The sequence below is a fragment of the Pollachius pollachius genome (assembly GCF_949987615.1).
Source record: "Pollachius pollachius genome assembly, chromosome: 9".
NCBI classification, from domain to species: Eukaryota; Metazoa; Chordata; class Actinopteri; order Gadiformes; family Gadidae; genus Pollachius; species Pollachius pollachius.
In genome coordinates this window covers 9,649,826-9,671,879 of record NC_136942.1, presented here as the reverse complement: position 1 = coordinate 9,671,879, position 22,054 = coordinate 9,649,826, and the positions used below count along the sequence as shown (strand labels likewise).

Sequence of the window (22,054 nt, the reverse complement as noted above, 5' to 3'; positions counted from 1 at the left end):
GTGAGGCGGGCTGCAGATCACCATCGTGTGCCGGTGGGCTGAAAGCCCTTTTACAAGAGACACCAGGCTGGTCACTTCCACTTCTGATGGAAGTACCAAGGCAACCTGGCATGGTCGCTTTTGTTGTTAGTTCAACTCATATTATTTCAACCTGTTTCAGAGAAACAGGTTGAAATATGTAGAAACCTCTGCACAAATTATAGTGAAGAAGGAGTTAGCGTTGCTATGACTCCCCGAAGGAAAGGTTAAATACCCAAGTACGCCCTCAGTTTAACTGTGAAGCTTCATGCATCACAGTGGCTGAAAACGAGGGGAGGCATCTGATTGGCTACAGAGAGTTCCTTGTTGAAAAAAATGCATTTGTGAATCCAGCCACGTCAGGAGAGTCTCAAAAATCCACATATAAATACAGACCAGTTCACACACAAATGCAAACAAGTTCACAAATGAAAAGTGTCTTGTTAATTCAAGTTTAACAGTTTGTATAAAAATGTAACAACATCCAAATACATTTTTGATGAAAATTGCAAATATTTTTTTAATTAATATATTTATGGAATTATATTACATTTATTTAAAACAAGACACATTTGTGTGTGAATCAGAAATGTGTTTGTGAAACTTATTTTTGTTTATGGATTTATTTTACATTTATACATACCGATATCCATTTGTGTGTGCATTGAAATGTATTTGTGAGAAGAGAGTAATTTATATATAAATCACCAAATGCATTTGTGAATCCTTCTCTGTGCATTCATTATTAATGAGACTGTTCTGGCCCCATAGAGAAATGCAGCCTTCTTTTCCCGGATTTGAAGGATCCACTGGATGAATCCTTCACGGCCTAACGTATCCCAAGATTCATTGCGCGTTGGATTTTTTCAGAGAAGGCGCCGGAGAGAGCGGAAGCGGCAGCTGCAGCAAATTATATATTTAATGATAAAAAAAAGTTAAATTTTTTTTTTATATTGAAATAAAGTTTGGACTATTTGAAATATGTAACTTTATTGTCAAAGTTCAATGACATTATTACTAGCCATATAACGTTAAACTAATTAACGTTATATATTATATAATTATTATATAACGGCTCCATATTTCTCTTCCGCCGTCCGGTTTGAACCGCAGCTGTCAGGGTTGCTAGGTGACAGGAGCGCGTGTCATCACGCAAGGTAAAGGGTGTTAACGGCTTTTTACACAAACTGGAAATGCTCCGTAGGCCAGAACATCTCATTTAAAAACGCTTGTTCGGCCTTCAAGGTCTACGAAGGCCACACCTTCATAGACCGCGTCCTTCAAAGGATGCGGCCCCTGAATTGAGACACAGCATACGTCATGGGTCTATACGTTACCGTGGTTACTGCTTGGGTCTCTACCTAACTGGTTAAATGTTACTTCAAGTCGGGGCGTGGAATCATGATCGCTAGAAACGGGGTTGAGAGCCACAGGTGATCAACGCAGAGAGATTATTCTACATTAAGGCATACTTGACAGACAAGATGCTTAATCTCTCTACCTGCTTCACAGAAAGACCCTTTCTCCATGCTTTTCACTGTAAGCATGGAGAAAGGCATCGCATTGAAGGACAAAAAAGTAGTGAAGCGTGTGCAGAATCGGGTGAACGGGTGTGTGTGAGCGAAGCACATACGCACCAGGTACCACTGTTTAGGAAACTCAGGGTCAGTGGGGTCCTTAAACACATCCCTCTTCTTTCTGCTCTTCACCACCTGCTGTTCGGCCCAGACCACCTGGAGAAGGGGATTATAGCAATACAGCCGTTGACACAGGAACAAGAATTACACACACACAACATGAAAAACACAGACGGCCGCAAACAAAGTGTGCGATGATGACACTGGTGGTGACGGTGCTGCTTTCAGTCTGAACACGTGAGTGCGCTCATGTGTGCAGACTCGGGGGAGGGATGTGTGTGGGGGAGGGATGTGTGTGTGTGTGTGTGTGTTTGTGTGTGTGTTCGCTCGAGGCTGGGTGGATGCTATGAGCTTGAATGGAACAAGAGCTTTTGGTTAGCAGGACGTGGGTGTGTAGGAGTGATGATGAGGTATCAATAGCTCAGGTATTGTCAAGCAAACCAAACAGATTGTTGAAAACAGAAGTCGTTTCTTATGTGTTTTTGTGTTTTTCTTTCTTTAGCAATGTCCTCCTCTTCACTACGGTGGAAGAGATCCGTCCACTTGAAATTAGTCATTTGTTCGCTCCAGCTTTTCCAGAGTGAAAGACTTCTCTCTCCTCTTTGTGTGCATTTTTAAGTGCTTTGAATCAACGCCTTTGGCCAGGCCAATCACGACACAGAAAATCAGGCAAAGATTGCTTTTAGCGAGACTTTTAAGAAGCATTGTCTCGTCTGTTTGTGTGGCGGCGGCAGCGGCGGAGACCACAAGGTGAGGCCGCGCTGTGAATTATAACCCCTCCTGACCTCAGCAACTCGGCTGAAAGCGGCAGCAACACAGGTGATGTGCAGACCCTTGTTATAGTACTCTCTATATTATCGTCCGATTGCTTGACGGGGCTTAGGGGGTGAGAAAAACAAGGGACTTTGACTGATCGATTCACCATACGTTGAAGCCCATTGTAATTCATCCCCTACTCCCGGCATAGCCTCTGAATCCAAAGAGCTAGAGTAGACTTCCCCTCCTCAGCTGAAGGACTGGTTGATTACCAGGAGAAACTAGGGCTTTCTCCACATGTCCGCGCACTGACGGCGGGTAAAAGTGGCGTCCGACACAAACAACTACAAGACGTTTGAATTGGTTGCAAGAGCTCCATAAGATGGCTGTTTGTTCTCTGAGAGCAACCCTGGGGTGCTCTGTGTTTCATTCGGGGTAGCATAAGACTTTGTGACGCCCCCCCCCGCGGAGTCATTGTTCCAGCACATAGAGATGACAAGTGAGATCACTTTTGTCTGAGTGTTTCCAAAAAAGAAAATGCAAAAAGGAAAAAAAAAAAAAAAAGCAAAACGTAGCAGGAAAAATAACACTATAAAAACATACTCAAAATAATAGGCAACAAGCTATTAATAGGCAACAAGAGATCTACTGTTATAATTCCACGAACGTGGGCTGAAAGTGTATCCGCTTTATGCTCAAACAGTGAATTCAATATTTGCATTCAATGTTTTTTTGTGGCAAACTCAATTCAAATATGTGTTTGGATCGTGAAATTGAAAGACATTAGGTGGGGCTGGATATGCTAACGTTTCTCATCCAAACAACAATCTCACCGCCAACTTCTGCTCCCAACCCATTTGGTAGTTCACTAACCACAAAACAAATAGCCCCAAAATAGGCTTCCCACAGAACGATATCCAGTGAGAAGCCTGGAAGAAAAGCCAGACCTTGGCTCCTGAGTCACTCTCTCTGTGTGATGGAGCGAGGATATGCTTTGGGCTCCTGTTGCTCACATTAGCTATGTTAAAAATACACATCCTTCTCTCGTGTGCTGCCTGAAGATGGAGAGGGCACTGATGAGATCCCAGGGCAACGGGGTCAGGTTTTAAAAGAAAACGCACGGACAATGCGCTGTCACTGCGAAGGCAGAATGATTACAACAGTCTGAAGATAAATACGAATAATACAACAGAGAAGAGGCTGGTCGATTATAGATTGAAGAGGGGCATGGATTCATTAATACTTATTGTCACGACTCGTCTTTCAAACATGACATTTGATTCATCCCAAGAATTGCAAATGTATAAAAATGGGACACACATCATAACACTATCATTACACCATGAAAATCACTATCACGATCATTATCATTTAAGATTTGGAACCAAATGATATCAAATATATATATCTTTATCATAACTACTCGAAACACGTCCACAGATTTAAAACAAACAAAACAATATTGAGTTCCCCGAGGGTTGAGGATGAACGTAAACATTGTGCTTTGTGAAACCGACAACATCGGTGATTCCCCAATGTTTCGTTTAATTATTTAATCAGCCAGATGCCTGATCCTATACATGAGTCAATCACGGCCCGCTTACAATCAACCCTGTGATTGTATCGTCCGTTGTGACTTGCCTGTGATTACACCCACTAATCAGATTCCAATAAGAGTGTCTGTGATTCTATAATCCTCCCCAGCCCATAAACTTTTTAGCACCAGCATCTCCTAAGAGTTTGAATGTAGGGCGAGGCTACTGTCATGTGTGGCTTGTTACGACTGAATATATGAATCCACAAAGAGCAGACAGGCAATCTGCCTCTTCACAGAGACGAGCAGCATGGAGCCGCGAGGGACAGACTGATGCAGAGAGGTGGACAGACAGACTAAGATTAAAAGTCTACACTTAGTTGTCAATGGGCTGGCAAATGAGCGGTGAGGACGTGTTGTTCTCTGAGTAGCAGAAGGCTTTCCCGTCCTTTATAGAACAGGATAAGGAATCACTTTCAACCAGAGCTGCACAATATTACATTGGCCATGTGCATAAACAGATGTGTTTGCATGCACAAATGCAGGCAGGCAGGCACACACACACACACACACACACACACACACACAAACAAACCGACTCGCACACAGACACACACACACAGGCGGTTTTGCTTCCTTGTCTGTGCCACTGTGCCTCACGGCTGGGAAAAATCAGTATGTGTATTTGTGTGTGAATGCGTGTGTGTTAGTGTGAATGTGTGTACGTGTGTGTCTGTGTGTGTGTGCGTGTTGTCATCATCATCATAGTGCTTCGGAATTGAAGGTCTGGGGTCAAGCTGTGGGTGACTTGAACAAATGGCCTTCTTTCAATTACAAGCTCATTCGTGAAATGGAGAGTCAAAGTGTATGAACGGTAAATGGATTTATTTTTAATGTATAATAGATGAGAGCATGGGCCTTATCTCAGAGGGGGATGCATTTAGGACGATTTACTTTTTTGGAAAGTGTCTTCCAGTATTTTTCATTTCATTTAACTCGCGGGGGAGGGAAATCAATACATCCCGGCTCCTCTCCACCAAGATCCAATCACGGAGACTTCAACGTCTCCCAAAACGCTTCTGATTGGACAACACCTGCGGCCTCACCCCCCCACCCCTTCCCACACCAACACTGTCATGGCTGCCACATCTCCAAGTATAAACTCGCTCTCCTCCTCCTCCTCCTCCTCCTCCTCCTCCTCCTCCTCCTCCTCCACCACCCCCATGCTATCTCATCTGTCTCCAACACAGCAGCCGTCTCCGTCGTCAGCCATATTGGATCAGCCTCTCCTCTCCTCCTCTGCCGCTCGCTGCGATCGATTCCTGCGCCGCCCCGCTAATGTTATTGCAGTTAGAGCGTGCGCGTCAGCCTCCGACAGGCGCTGGAGCGGCGCACAGAAGCTCCTGGCTCCCGGCTTGTTACTGCGCCTCACTCCGGCTGACCTCGGGCTCCTCTGGCGCTCCGCTGAATGTCACAGACGCTCCCCTAATGACGTCCCGGGGTCCTGGCTGCTGTCGCATCGGAGGGCCGCCGCCGCGGAGCACGGGGCCAGACGGTGGCACCTGTGGCCCCGAGGCCCCCCTGCCAGGTGAGGAGCTGGGCTGGCTACAGATGCCCCCCCCCCCCCCCGGAACACCTGCCGCTCTGCCGTCTGCCACTCTGAACCCAAACGGACGGAATCTGCATGGCTTGCAAGGTCTCCCCCCCCCCCAGCCCCCCAGGTGGAGAGTGTGATGGCTGGGATGGAGGATGTGGAGGTTGTGGTGGAGCCGATTGACTCGGCGCGGTGGGGGGTGGGAGGGGGGCGGGCGAGGGCAGGAGAGGTGAATCGGAGAGGATGGAGGCTGGGATGAATTCCTCCTATAATGAGCTTACAGATCCTCCGGCCACATTATGAAACAAGTATAAAGTGAAAGAATGAGAAACGCCTTCTTACACGCAGATTGGCGTGCGTCTGCCATCAGACTTGAGATTAGAAGTGTGATTTGTGAGAGTGTGATAAGGTATGCTGCAACCTTGAGGAGGAGAAACCCCTGCATCCTGATGCATGATGGGTAGCACAGCGGTGGTGAAGCGGCAAAGAAGCCACATTCGTTGCATTCATCTGGAGGGTTTGTGTGTGTATGAGTGTTTATGTGTCTGTGTGTGAGTGTTTATGTTTGAGTGTGTGTATGTGTGTGTGCCTGCGTATGTGCTTGTACGTGTGTGCGTATGTGCGTGTGTGTGTGTGCTTGCGTGTGCGTGTGTGTGTGTGTTTGGGGGGCAGCAGGCAGTCAGTATGCGCCAGATCGCTCATCACCCGCTGGCTCTCAGCGTGGAGAGGAGGAGAGGAATATGCCTTTTCATTCAGCAGAGATGACACATTCATCGGGTTACACCAAATGAATTGCAGCAGATGGCCTGTGGTTTCGAATAAGGGACACGTATACCTATTGTAGTGTGCTCGTCGTAAAGCGAACACAGCGACAGGCCTGCCTGCCAACTATACATCTATTTCTGTGATCGTTCCAGTGTGTGCGGTGGAACATGTCCTCCGCTCTGTTTAATGTGGTAGAGCGTTGCAGAGGAGGGGACGTTGATTAATGTATTTTCTGTCCTTCGTCTCCACTCATACAACCCATACATTTGCAACTGTACCACATCCCACTTGGTTACATATGCAAATCAAACTATTTCTACAACCAATTAGCAGATAAAGGGTGAGGAGGAAACTAGATCTGAGGCATTTATGATGGAGCGATCCCAGGAGCAGAGTGGGAATCGTGAAGTCTGATGTGATTGGTCGAGGGGAAAGAGCTCTGATTCCTGAGTTCCGCTGACATTTACATTCAGGTGGAGCAGAAAACTCAAACGCAGTCGGATACACAACAACAAGACAGGCTCACACATCCCTTGTTGTTTGCTATCAGAAAAGCCATTTCACATATTTCCATCCATCACCCAGGGGAGTCTGGGAGCTGGATGGACGGGCGGTTTGGTAGGCAGCGGAGGATCCACACTGACAGTAATGTTATTACGCCCTGATAAACTCACAGCCCTTAATATAGGAAATACAATCAGCCGTTTGGCCTCTCGCTGCTGGTTTGAGAGACTGCAGCAAGCTGAGTGAAGGCAGGCAGACAGACAGATAGACAGACAGACTGACAAACAGACAGACAGACACAGAGAACTAGAGACAGAGCGAGACACACACAAACAAAAAGACAGACAGAAAGACAGACAGACAGGCAGACAGACGCAGAGAACTAGAGGCAGAACGAGAGATGCACAGACAGAAAGGCAGATGGGCAGAAAGACAAACAGACGGACAGACTTACAGACGTACAGACAGACGGACGGACAGACAGCTGGACGGACGGACAAACACAGAGAACAGAGCGAGAGACACACAGACACAAAGACAGAGAGACAGGCGGAGAAACAAGCCAACACACAGGGAAGCAGACATACAGAAGGACAGACAACCAGCAAGACAGACAGAGAGACAGACAGAGAGACAAACATACAGAGAGACAGACATACCTGCTGCTCGCTCTGCAGTCGAACGTGGGTCCCTCTATGGCCGGACAGGGATCTCTTCTCCACACTGTGATGCCTGAAGTGGTAGTACTCCCCGAACACCTGCACACACACACACGCACACACACACACACACATGCATGCACACACACACACACGCACGCAGCACACATGCACGCATGCACACACACACGCGCGCACACATGCGCGCACGCAGACACACACGCACGCACACACACGCACACACACACACACAGGGCGACACAATGAGTCACCTGCAGCTATATACCATCCAGATAACGCAACACATAGCTATTAAGTAAGACATGCTCCCACAATGTAGCCTGGCTCCTCCTGCTTATGTTCACTTTTCCTTTCCCTTCAGCACTACGTCGGGGTTTGCGGTATATTCGCGGGTTTTCTCCGGCAAAATTTTGCCGGTCCAATTATTGAACAGACGTTGAGGTTGTGCGCTAGTTTCAGTTGTAGTCAAACGTTAGCGATTGGTTATGGCAGATCCAGAGTGGCACTGGGCAGATCCAATAGTTTTAAACTCCAACAGACACGTGCCTTCAAGTGAGTTAACGTTTGTCTTTGGAGAGTGGCCAGACTCTGTGCAAATGAAATTAAGTACTGTTCTGGTAGGACCAGGCTACCCACAATGTGCACGGCTGCCCAAATGTGCACATGCACGCACGTGCCCCCCCCCACACACACACACACATGCACAAAAATGAACACACACACACACACACACACTCCCACTTAACCTCTGACACAGAAACACAAACCCACTCACAAAAAGACCCACACATACACGAATAGTGTCACACAAGGTGGATAAACGATGATGTGTTTACAGCACTATGACGTGAATCAATAGGTTGGATATGAATTTTGTGAAACGCCCTACACCGCGTTAAAGATAGACCGACGAAAGATGTGATTCCCTGTGGTCATTATTAATTCACGTGTTTTCACCTCAAACCAACCACTGTTTCTGAGCTCTGCATAGAACCTGCACGGAAGAACATGTACTTTAACAGAATGCACGCACACCTACGCATTTATAAGTGCATGGAATCAAAGTCAAACACTGTTCAAAGGGAATTCTTTATTCAGCAAGCTATTTCTGTAATTCAGTTATGTGCAGACTTCATGGTGGCATGGATTTATGCAAATTAACACGTGAAACAGAGCAACGTTTTTTACCATCATGAGTTCATGTCATGATCTGTGTGTGTGTGTGTCTGTGTAGGTGAGTGTGTGAGTGTGTGTGTGTGAGTGTGTGTGTTTGTGTCTGAGTGTTTATTTGTGTGTGTGGGAGTGTGTATGCGTGTTAGTGTGTGTGTGTGTAGGTATGTGTATGTGTGAGTGTGTGCGGATTTGTGTGTGACTGATTATTTGTGTGTGTGTCTGTGTGTGTGTGTGTGTTTTACCATCATGACTCAACAATAAGCATAAAATCCTTTGATTAAAATAACGTAAAATGAAACAAAGGAGGTGTTTCCTTCTCATCCATAGCGTTTGCTTTCCACCGATTATTCTCCTTTGTATCGCAGGCATTGTGCTTCTGAAGCTTCCATTCACCTCAGGTTTCTGTTCTTTTCCTCCAACACGAGCAGTCAAACACTTTTCATTTCATTCTACCGCGAGGCAGCCACGTTTATCTCCACGCCGGTGTCAGCCCAGCCACATATTTCACATCGCCCGAGGACAGGAGCAACCCCCGATACATCTCCCACCACAGAGCGGCAGACGATAAAGCACTCACACTCGCTATCTCTCTATTAGCACGCGGGTTCAGACAGCGGCCTTTTACGCCGTCACTGAAGACATTGATTACAAGCACAGCGACTTTTTACCAAGCTACACACACCGCTCTTTGAAGGCCGTGTTGTGTGATTGTCTTTAATCTTCTGACTACCTGTACACTTCTCCAGACGGAGACGGAGACCGGCGGAGGACTCACCATGGGTCGGTGTTTGATGTGTTTCAGGTGGAGGGACGGCTTCACGGCTTACGAGCTACAAAGGTTTGTTTTGTACGTCCTCATCCTGTCTCTGCCGTCGCCGCCCTGTCCCTGTCCGTGTGTATCTTGTGTCCCTTTCACATTGGCTGATAGATGTAGGAGTGATTGTTGAAGTTGTAAAATACAGTAGAGTAAACACACAACTCTCTGACTGTCTCTCTCTCCTTCCCCCCTCTCTCTCTCCTTCCGCTCTCTCTCTCTCTCCTTCCCCCCTCTCACTCTCTCTCCTTCCCCTCTCTCTCTCTCTCTCTCCTTCCCCCCTCTCTCTCCTTCCCCCTCTCTCTCTCTCTCCTTCCCCTCTCTCTCTCTCTCGCTCTCTCTCCTTCCCCTCTCTCTCTCTCTCCTTCCCCCCCCTCTCTCTCTCCTTCCCCCCCTCTCTCTCTCTCCTTCCCCTCTCTCTCTCTCTCTCTCTCTCTCCTTCCCCTCTCTCTCTCTCTCCTTCCCCTCTCTCTCTCTCTCTCTCCTTCCCCTCTCTCTCTCTCTCTCTCACTCTCTCTCCCCCTCGTCTCTTCCAATGACAGCAGAACACAGAGCCGCCTAGAGGCTAATCAAAACCAAAGGTGTAGAAGGGGGCCACCAGCCATGCAGCGGGACGGAGGAGGAAGGGGGCCCTGAGCCTCACATGCTCTCGACGCACAGGCATCCATTTGAAGTGGCGCCGCAGCAATCGTTACTGAAGGCCCACTGGGGACAGTCTCGTCCTCACAAGGCCAGAGAGAGAGAGGTAGATATAGAGGGAGAGGTTTGGAGAGATGAAGGGAGATATGGAGAGAGAGGGATTGGGGACAAGAGAGAGATGGGTATTGGGAGAGGAAGAGAGAGTAGACAGAGCGGGACAGATTGAGAGAGAGAGACGAAGAGAAAGCATGAGAGAGAGATGATAAAAGAGCGATGAAGGGAAATTGAAAGAGAGACAGAGAGAGAAAGAGAGAGAGAGAGAGAAATGATGGAAAAGTGAATGAGATAGAGAGAGCAGGATGCATGGAACTGAAGAGTAAGGGATGGAGGGATGCAGAGAGAAGGAGGAGAAGGATGAGGAGAGAAGGGAGAACTGTTTCTGGACGCAGGGTGTGGGCAGGATGGATGATGATGGGCCGCGGGGGGGCCAGTAGAGGAGGGGAGACGGCAGGAGGGACGGATCCTTCTCCTGGAGGGGCGCCCCCCACCCACACACACACGGCCCCCCTCCCTGCAGCGAGGCGGTTAGCTCCCAGCCGGTGTTTGTCGAGCGGCCTTCTGATACCCCCTTGTTGTGAATAATTCATTAAAATAACCAAACTAACACCAAAAAAAAACCCACTTGACATTAATCCTAGCCGCTGCGCTCAGCCTGTCCTCTGTGTGCACTGAGCAGTGAGCAACGAAAGGGGGCAGGAATAAGGAATTAGGAGAGGTGAGCAAACAGCAAGCGAAAACCTCAGGGAAAAAGAGAGGAGGTTTCGCCTTCCCTTCCTCTCTCCCCCCCTGGCTGCAGAACGTAGAGACCACACAGCTAATCTGATTCAATGAAGGGATGCGTCTGGGTTGATATCTGATATCTGTGTTCATAGCACCCTGCCATGCTAATTATTACACTGCAATTAAACTAAGCTAATTAATAAATTAGGTCTTGTCAGATAATAATACACCCGGCTTTTTTTTCTTTTCATTCAGGCAGCCAGTCGCTTATTTACTGAATTGGCGGATGCATAAGATGCGATAACGGCTGATTTATATAAACAGTGAATAGCTGAGTAATGGCTGTCGTTCCAGCGCTGACTAATTGACTCCCTTACCTCACTCCCGGGGATCGGGGGTGTCGGCGAGACCCACAAATCTCGGGGCCGTGAATATGATGAAACCACAACACTGTTTCATTATGATTGTTATTAATACATCCTCAGATAACCACAGGGCAAGTGTGTGCTCTGAAAGCCAGGGCCCCTGCATAAATCTGCCAGCGCAGCGATTCTGCGTGACAAGCGGAGCGGAGGAATCTAAATTGGAGCGTGGAGGGATGTACGAGGGCAGGACAGCTGAGGAGCCCGTCGCCAGCCAGCCACCGGCTGACATCTCGATTCAACCGCATAATCCGTTATGGGACGGCCGGGCCGGCCTGGAGTGGGGGTACGGCGGCGGGGAAATGACCTGAGCGAATGAGGAAGGACGCACGGGTAATGTGAGGTCGGGGCGGGATGAGGTAGAGACAAAGGGGAGGTAATGAGCTCCCCGTTCACCAAAGAGCTGGTGGAGGAGACGCGCGGCCCACCAGGGAGTTGGCACCTCCTGCTGTTCGCTGATCTTCAAGACGGAGCTCGCTCTCGCTCTCTCTGACTCCGAAATCTCTCACTCTGTTACTCTGCCTGGCCCTGTCTCTCTTTCTGACACCGTCTCCCTCTCTGTGTATCTCTCTCTGTCGCTCGCTCTCTCTTTGACTTTGTCTATCATTCTTTCTCTGAGTCTATCTCTCTCACTCTGTAACTCCCGCTCTCTGCCTCGGTCTCTCTGACACTGTCTCTGTATCTCTCTTTGACTCTGTCTCTCTTTCTCTGACTGCCTCACTCACTTTGTAGATCTCTCTTTCTATCTCACCCACTCTCTGTCACTCTCTCTCTCTCTAACTCTGCCTCCCTCTCTCTCTGACTGTCTCTCTCACTCTGTAACTCTCTCTCTGTCCCGCTCTGTCTCTCCCTCTCTCTGTATCTCTGTCTGTTTCTCTCTCTCTTTGACTTTGTCTATCTCTCTCTCTGACTCAGTCTACCTCTCCCTCTCTCTCTTGTCTTTACCCATCTCAATAACCGTTGTTGACCAATTGTGACACCAAACATTGTTGACCGTTAGACATACATTGAGGTCTAAGTGCCTGAGGTGTCCAGTATACGCTGAAGAATAGAGATGAGGGGCAGCCAGGATGGTCCATTACCGTGGATCTGTGTCCTCTTCTACACTCAGGAGAAGACAGGACGTCCCAGGACAACAGATCCAGGTCTATTACCCTGGATCTGTGTCAACTTCTACTCTCAGGAGAACACAGGACCTCCCAGGACAACAGATCCAGGTCCATTACCCTGGATCTGTGTCAACTTCTGGTCTCAGGACATCACACATCCTGCTGCTGTGGTTGCACATATGTTTATGCCTCAGGCAATGTAAGAGAGTTCATTGACGACTTCAGGGTGGTCAAAGCCTTTGAGAGAGAGAGAGAGAGAGAGAGAGAGCCCTGCAGCTCAGTGCATCTGAGAGAGAGAGAGAGAGAGAGAGAGAGAGAGAGAGAGAGAGAGAGAGAGAGAGGGGGGAATGAGGAGCTGGGTGCATGGAACTGATGAGTAAGGGAGGGAGGGATGCAGAGAGGAGGAGGAGCAGGATAAGGGGAGAAGGGAGAACTCTGTTTTTATGTTTACGTCTCAGGTAAGGTAAGGTATTGATGTCTTCAGGGTTGTCAATGTCTGTGTGTGTGATCTGAGGTGTGTGAGGTCTGTGTGTGAACGGGGTTTCTGATAGGAGTGGTTCACAGGAGTTGAGAGAGTGTACATGTCCTCTGCACAGCCGTGTCTCTTCCATCTATGGGCCCTTTCTCTGGGTCTGTATCTCGTCAAGGACGTTTTCAGCTTCCGGTTGGTCACAAGGGCCTCATGCCGCTGCAGAAAGTATTCTGCTCCGGTGTGGTTTCTTTCAGGGCCGAATAGCACTCTGTTCACCCAGTCCTTTTGTTTATTATTTCTTTCTTTTTTTAAACGGGTCCAGGCCTTCGTCTGGTTGGAGCAGCGAGGCAGTCTTGGGGCTCTGTGTTGCTGGGGCTGTTAGTTCCAGAACCAGCTGGATGACGGGATTGGTTCTGGTGGATTTATTTGTCTAATTAAAGGATCCCAATTCGCTGATGCCATGGCGATCAGCAAATCTTCCTGGAGTCCACACCTGGCATGATATGATACATGATACAACCTGCATTGTATTCATATACATTCAATCACATAAGAATATGCAAAGCTTACATTGATATGGAAAGATGAATAAAACACATTCACATTCAAAGCCAGTCGACACTCATCGTACTAGTGGGTAGAATACTGATGCAAAAAAAGTAAATCTAAAGACTTTTTTATGAAGAATTAGGATTATACAACTCATATGAAGCAGAACACAAAATTAAATACTAGCCCACAGTCATACCTCCCACTATTCAGTTTGCATGCCAATAGAAGCTTCTTCATATTATGTTAAAGTGATGATTTATTTATATTAGGCGGATATTAAGGGGTAAATTATTCCAGTTGGTTATGGCTTTGTAAAGTACTGTTTTCTTTCACGAGATCTGTGGTTCTGTGTGTTACAGCAATTAACGATATTTCTCAAATACAGTGTTGTCATTGGTATCTTTGAGACAATGGTGCAGCGGAAAAATTAGGCAATGCTTGAAGAACTGCTTTGAGCCATGAGAGACAGGAGTGCATCTTTTCGGTTCTAGTTCTAACAGAGTGGCTCAGAAACAGTCTAGCAGCCCTGCTTTGTCAGACTTGTTATTGGTGAGGGCTTTGCCATGGAGAGGTCTGGATGTGCTTCTGGTGCTTCTCGTATTCAACTGCTTCTGAAATGTTAACACTCTTTTTGGGAGTTTGATTATTAGTGGTTATCGTCCGTTGCTCTATCTCGCTGTGCATCTCCCTCCTCTCTCTTTTTCACTCTCTCTCTCCCTCTCTCTCTGTGTGCCTCTCTCTTCCGGTGCTGACGTCTTGAGTCTTTCTATGGGAGACCAACGAAGTGGAGAGAGGGGAGGGGAGGAGAGAAGAGGACAAGAGGAGAAGAGAGGAGAGGAGGGGAGAGTAGAGGGTAGAGGATAGAAGAGAAGAGGAGAGGAGGGGAGGGGAGAAGAGGACAAGAGGAGAAGAGAGGAGAGGAGGGGAGGGGAGAAGAGGACAAGAGGAGAAGAGAGGAGAGGAGGGGAGAGTAGAGGGTAGAGGAGAGAAGAGAAGAGGAGAGGAGGGGAGGGGAGGGGAGGGGAGGGGAGAGTTGAGGAGGGAGAGGAGAGGAGAGAGGAGGGGAGGGGAGAGGAGAGGAGTCCAGAGGAGAGGAGAGAGGAGGGGAGGGTAGGGGAGGGGAGAGGAGGGGAGAGTAGAGGGTAGAGGAGAGAAGAGAAGAGAAGAGGAGAGGAGGGGAGGGGAGGGGAGAGTTGAGGAGGGAGAGGAGAGGAGGGAAAGGGAGAGGGGAGGGGAGGGGAGGGGAGAGTAGAGGAGAGGAGGGGGAGGAGGGGAGGGGAGGGGAGGGGAGGGGAGAGTAGAGGAGAGGAGGGGGAGGAGGGGAGAGTAGAGGAGAGGAGGGGAGGGGAGGGGAAAGGTTGCGAGATGCTGATGTGCATGAGCACTCCACACTGAGTTAAGCGGTGCAGTCTGCAGAGAGAGCTTGTGTGTGTGTGTGTGTGTGTGTGTATGTGAGTGTCTGTGTCTTTGTGTGTTTTTGTGTGTGTGTGTATGTATGTGTGCAAGTGTGCCTTTGTGTCTGTGTGTGTCTGCGACTGTGTCTCTGTGTGTGGATGAGTGAGTGCCTGTGTCGTTTTGTCTCTATGTGAGTGTGCGTCTGTTTGTGAGTGTGTGCGCATATGCGTGTGCGGGCTCGGGACGGTAATTGAGAACACTTTGGGTCATTACTCAGCCCTGCCACTTGCCTCTGAGCTCGCCTCAGAGAACTACTGTCTTTAACTCTAACCACTACCATGCCATCCCTCGTCCTCCACCTCTTCCTGCCATACATCATGTGGAACACAACCATACACACACATGCACACAGCCATGCACACATGCATGCATAGACGCACTCTCTGGTGCACACATGCTCACTGAAATGCACGCACAAGTACACACACAAACACATGCACACAGGAACGCACCCATACACAGAATCACACACATGCCGCCACGCACGCACATATACACACACAACCACACACATACACACACAAGTACTAACACATACATACACACCCACACACATGTATACACACACACGCACACACACACACACAGACAGACACACAAGCACACACAAACATAGACACACACCCACACAGACACACACGTACAGTTACACACCCACAAACAGCGGAGTCAGACATCAGACCCAGACAACTGGGATAAACACACCATGGACTAGAGAAACTGTACTGTTTCTATTCATCAGGGAGAGGAGGAGGAGATGAGGTGGAGTAGGAGGAAGAGGAGGAGGAGGAGGAGCTGGCCTTCAGCTGAAGATGAATGCAGAGCCAGCTGCTGTGAGCTCTGCTGCCTTTCCACAGTCCATCCTGTCCGTCTCCTCCGGCACGGGACTGATACAGAGCCATCTTATCTCACACTGGTTAATTGCAATGCGGTGCAATTAACCTAGTTTCAAGTGGCCGATTGATTATTTGAGGTTACCCGTCTCTTGGGTCTCTGTCTTTGAGATTAGAAATGCTAATGTACACAAAATAGGCGGTTTGTTGGTTGCCATGGCAATACGATTACATGGATACATCAACCAAAGCTCAGTTTGATTGACGCACCGTCAACCAATAACAGCTTGGTAAATGTTAAAGACATTAGGTCTTTATTTTGCGTCCAGTGAGCCTGGACGCCATTTAAGGCTTCTGAAAGTGCCAGGAAAGGTCAGATTGTGTAAAATATAATATTTTTTAATGAACCTACGGAACACAGTGCCGACCGTTTATCTAATTTACCGCAAATGTCAAGGAAATTCTAACTAGTGGAAATGAATCAAAATGGGTTAAGACAGGAGAGGAGTTTTATCTGTTTCCATCTGGGTAAGGAAGAGAGGTAAGATTTAAATTAAATTAAATTACATTTTTATTTGTATGGCCCTTACCCACAGGTACAGCCTCAAAGGGCTTAACGGGCCATATATTTATGCCCACCCCCCCCCCTGACCCCCCTGAAAGACGTTTAAACCGGTGACACGCAGAACTCTCCTGAACCGTCCGCTCTCTCAAACACTTGTGCTCAGCATCAAACAAACCCGGTTCACCTCCTCCCCATCCGTCCACAACACCACCGCATGTCGTCCGCCCGCTCTTCACATGCTGGCCTCGCTCGGCCGTCACCACCCCTCACACAACACAACGCCAATTATACATCTCCTCTGCTCTCTGCTCCTCAGCATCTGGCCCTGAGGCTTTCAGTCCTTTTATCTGGCTTGAGTATCACTCTGCCCCCCTCCCCCCCACACACCCCTTCCATCAAAATTTCGGTCAATTTCCTTGTTTCCATCAATGCTCTTTCCTCGCGATGACCCGAACATAATTTCCGTCCTCTGTCGTCCCCCCCACCCCCAGCTTCTCCCGGCGCCTCTTGAATCCTATCTTCCCCTTCGCCTTCCCCTTCTCCTCTCCTCTCCCTCACCTCCCCTCTCCCCTCTTTGCCTCACCAGCTGCTCCCCTCCCATGTACACCCTGTCCTCTCCTCCTCCTCGTCTCCCCCTCTCCATTTGCCCTCCTCTCTATCTCTTTGCCGCCTGTCTCCCCCTCTTCCACTCGTCACAGTACGCCCCCCTCTCAACCTCCCTTCTCCTCCCCCCCATCTCCTCCCCCCACCTCTCTATCTATCAGCGATATTAAAGTCTGAGAACTCGGCTGTCGTTCCCGGCACACCTTCTGGTTCCACGCGGTGAGAACGCAGTCCGATATCCCAGCTCCCTGCTCGTGCTAGCCTCTATCTGCTCACGGTATCGGGGAGGGCAGCCGTCAGTGCTCCAAGGTGACCGAGATTAACGTTCTGATGGGTGTCACCTCCATCCTGACATCCTGCCCTACCTTCCCCAACCCCCCCCCCACCCCCATCTCCCCCTCTCTCCCCAGGGAAGTCTCCCTGGCCCTCACCACTCCCCTACCACAGCCCGCCCCCCCCATGATGTCTGCCACAGCCGCTGTGTCAATACGGTTCAGGACGGGATTGGTTTCGCATCAGTGGGGCCTGAAAGAGAGAGTTTGCTCACCTTGTGCCAGGTGGTGATGCTATTACAGATATTGGTCTGTGTGAGGAGAGCCCCAGCCTCTCTCTCTGACGTGGTCAGAGCAATGCAAACAAGGGCACAGACGCAGACATCCTGCCCCTCGCTAATGCATGGGAGACGTGAGGGAGTAGTGTTGATAAATGCATAAACATTGTGTCTGCAAAGGTAATTTAATTAGTGCTTTGCGAAGGGGTGCAAAGGGAGAATGTATTTCAGAATAATGAAAAGCAATTACGCTTGCCGTTGAGCTATATTGCGTCAACTTTACGAAAAGGGGCTACTTTAAGTGTTTGCAAATGTGTTTGTATTTATGTGTGTGTGTGTGTGTGTGTGTGTGTGTGTGTGTGCGCGTGTGCTTGTGTGTTTGTGTATTGTTATGTCCGTTTACACACATTCCCAAGGTAGAATAACTAAAAATACAATCTCATTATTCTTTAGAACTACTCAGGATTGTTTCGGAGGGGTTTTCTTCCGCTTGTATTGCATTACGGGCATCTCTCTTGAAAGCAAAACATGAATTCATTACAAATATCAGGTTTCGTTTTACAACTTCAGGGACAAAGAAATTGTATCATCTGAACAACGTTCTCCTATTAGCATAAATTGGCCAACTGAGATTCAGGCATTCATACATTTAGCCCAATTCAATAAATGTTAGTGGAACAAATCACTTCATACAATAGATCAGCATCAAGCTGGGAGAGATGTGCAGTCCTATACATGATTCAGTGCGGAAACCCAGTGGTATGTTGTGCGGACACAGGCCTCGTACACCGCAATGACACATCACGATGAACGCCATATTGGAAGTGAGGCATTTACATTAACATTTACATTTAGGGTATTAAGCAGGCGCTTTTATCCAAAGAGAGTTACAAAAAGTACATTTGTCAGAACATTAAGTATGTTCATAGAACCAAGTGCCAATCACTAACAATCGGTGAGTCATCGTGTCAGTAGAAATGGTTCTGAAGTAATTGTTTCGTAATTCATCGATAGAAGATTAGTTAAAGGATGAATTGTTATGTTTGATAATACCACAGCACTTCTCATGCGAGACATAACAGAACAGTTTCCTTAGCCTAGGTTACGGTATTTTACGATAATTATGATTTTGGATACTTAATCCTTTCATTTTTTCTTGTCCCTAAAGATGTAAATCAAAACAGGATATTGTCAGAGCATCGTCGACAAAAAGGCCCGTGATGCATTGTGCTGTATGAGTCCTACTGGGAGAAACAGAGACTGCAATGGAAACCAGTCCGAGCCCACGCTTCCAAGAGTCTCGGAAAATATGTGTTGACTGAAATCCACTTCATTGAAATCATCGTCAGTCTGACACTTCTTCCAAGGAAAAGGCAATCTAGTGAAATGTGTTACGGAGAGGTGGAACCAGCAGAGACGAGATGGTGATGAGCAGTCAATATGCCATGATGCATTCAGCACTTCCAGACACGCTGTGTATGACAGGTATGCATGGAACACCCAAACACTTACAAACACACACACACACACACACACACACACACATACACACACACACACACACACACACACACACACACATTGATGCATGCAAGTACACAGACGCACTCTCTCACTCATAAAAAATACACACACACACAAACACACGAATGCATACATTTACACGTACACACACACACACACACACTCTCTCACTCATATAAAATCACACACACACACTCAGTCCCGCATTGACACATACACATACACAGACACCCTCTCAATCATACAAAAAACGATGAGACACAAACACACACGCACACACACATAAACACACACACACACACAGACAAACACAAACACACAGACGCACATCGACACATAAACATACACACACACATACAAACACACAAAACCTCTCACCAATACAAAAGCACAAAAGACACACACAAACACCCCCCCCCCCCCCCCCCCCCACACACACACACACACACACACACGGCACCCAGGTCACTACCAGTCCTGGCTTACTGCACTGCTAGTATCAGCACAGTCTCCTGATTGTCATCTAGACCAGTGCCCCATTACTGGTTGCCTGCCATTTCACACTCGCACACAAAAAGCACAACCACCAGCATGCCCTGCCTGCCAGCCAGCTAGACAAACAGATGCATGCGCACACATGTCTACGTGGATGCACTGTGACTCACTGTCAGCAAACTAAGCTGTTTGTTTCATCAAACGCTGGTGTAGCTTCTGCCTCGCCAGCCTGCTGCTTAGACTAATTACAGCTAAAACACATGGGTCGGGTTCCACGTCTAGGAGCTTGTTATTTTCGACTGAAGTAGCGGCTAATTGAGTGTTTAAAAAATAAAAAACTAATACAAAAGATTTGCTAATGTATTTGTGTGCATCCGTTTCTTCTGGTGTGCCGGGCTCTGCTGAATTCAGCTGCTGTGTTTTTACGTGTTTTGGTCTAATTATACAGATGCGCGCTGATTATGTGGTATTTAAAAGGGCAAGTTCACCCATTATGAAAAGCCTGGCACGCGGTGAAATAGATGTGTGCGATGGTGGCTGATCGTGTTTTGGAAAATGTTTTCATCTAAGGTGTTAGATCAGGTCTCCACTGGATGGCAAGGAAGAAAATACAAGAGTGCAATGCAATCAGGAAACAGCCCCAGAGAGCCAGCGATGAGCTGGCCGGGGAGGCTCTGAGCAGCGTCCGCGAGGAGCGCACCAATCTGCCTCAGACCACTTCCCAGGATGCATTTGGTACTCACGGGATAACTCAGCAAGCAATGTCACCATGGAAACCCCTCCCCTGCCTTCCCCCACACACACACATACACACGTACGCATGCACGCAGGCACGTAGGCACGTACGCATGCAGGCACACAACCACGCACCACACCCAACCACACACAATTACATACACACACACACACGCGCGCATGCACGTATGCAAGCGAAAAAACGCACACACACACGTACACACACACACACACACACAACCGTACACACACACAACCACACACACACACACACACACACACACACACACACACACACACACACACACACACACACACACACACACACACTTGTCTCTCTCCTCCTTGAGTACCATCAACTTAGGTTCGGCATATGTGGTCGGTTGAAGATTGCCCTTGGAAAAAAACTATTTGATAAATGAGTGTCCAACAGCTGGAGGGAGTTAGCCTGCCTGGAAAAGCAAATGGCCCATATTCTGTTATTCTTTTACTACATGGGATTAATACAGTGCCATCTTATCTTACAGTGCCATCTTATCTTACAGTGTCGAATTGCAATGCAGTGCAATCAGTGAAGAACTAAGCCCCCATCCAGCAAGGCAGGTAGAGATGTTCCTGTCCATTCATCTCAGTATAGACGGGGGAAGGATTACGTCACCTGGGAGACCTGTTTAATAACAGGTGTGAACGCAGTATGACACCGGATCTGGTTCTAAATGAGAAGATGATGTGCGGTCTAATTCGAGCCATCGCCGCCTCAATACCTTGATTATACAGCACACATAGATACAGTAGCAGGCTGTGAATCAATCACCACGTCTTAACGGGCTGAACCGCACACAATGAGGAGAACTCCTATATATAGAGACCGAGAATAGAGCTAAACGGAGCGAACCGCCAAACTCTTCAACCGCATTGGTGAGGCCCCAAGCAATACACGTCTAGTCCTTTCTGAGACATCAAGAATGACGTGTAATTCGGACTGGACTTGATGTGATTCTCGACCCCTCCACGGTTTCCAGTCAATGTTTCCGTTACAGTATTGGGGTTTTGGGAATCGGGAAATCAAATCAAAACCTAGAGGCTTGAAATTGGAAATACCCGTCATATATGTAGTAGACAACCACACACGTCTGAAGACCGCAAAACAAAGGTAGCGGACAGATGGCTGGACGGAAAAATAGATGTTATTCCAGCCAAGTCAACACAGGTTGCCTGAAATCAGACTCCAAATAACCACAAACACCAGAAGAGGGATTTTTTTCACCCTGACCTTGGGAACGCTGGGAGATACAGAGATATAACAACCCCCCCAGAAAATACGGGATAAGGAATATCACCCCACTGCGGAACATTATAATTCCCCCAAAAATACAATCTCTCACGCAGCTGTCCCAGGAGACCCCAAATCCCTGGCTTGGGAGGAGAATATGTTAACCAAATTTGTAAACACTTATTTTTCCTTTTTTTCCCCTTTCCTTTTACTCTCCTTCAGCGAAAGATTGAATATTTATCTCGCCGGGGGAGTTGGCCTCATGTCTCAGCGCAACGGAGCGCTGCGTGTTCCGCCTCGCACGCTCCGACACGTCACCTCCAACGCCGTCAGCTCCGGCTACGTCAGCTCCACCCGCACCACCCGGCTCCGCTCTCAAATCAGGGAGTTATGATCTTTCACGGCGCGGCAGAGGCATTGGGAGACAAGAAGCAAGGCACTACTGTGTAATCAATTCTCCTCCATTTTAATGAGGGAGAGAGGGCGGGAGAGAGTGAGGGAGGGAGAGAGGGAGGGAGAGAGACGGGGAGGGAGGGAGGGTTAAAGGGAGAGAGAAAGGGAGAGAGGAAGGG

At 48.2% G+C, this 22,054-nt stretch overlaps 1 protein-coding gene across 3 annotated transcripts in view; it reads right to left on the bottom strand.

The window, feature by feature from the left end:
* The window catches only part of furinb (furin (paired basic amino acid cleaving enzyme) b), a 93,878-nt gene that overhangs the window by 44,205 nt on the left and 27,619 nt on the right, over positions 1-22,054 (bottom strand). For all 3 annotated transcript variants that reach the window (XM_079743284.1, XM_079743285.1, XM_079743286.1), the window contains exons 3-4: positions 7,468-7,566; positions 1,656-1,751 (exon numbers count right to left, since the gene is read on the bottom strand). In XM_079743284.1, the coding sequence (XP_079599410.1) occupies positions 1,656-1,751; positions 7,468-7,566 (195 nt within the window). The remainder of the gene's footprint in view (positions 1-1,655; positions 1,752-7,467; positions 7,567-22,054) is intronic.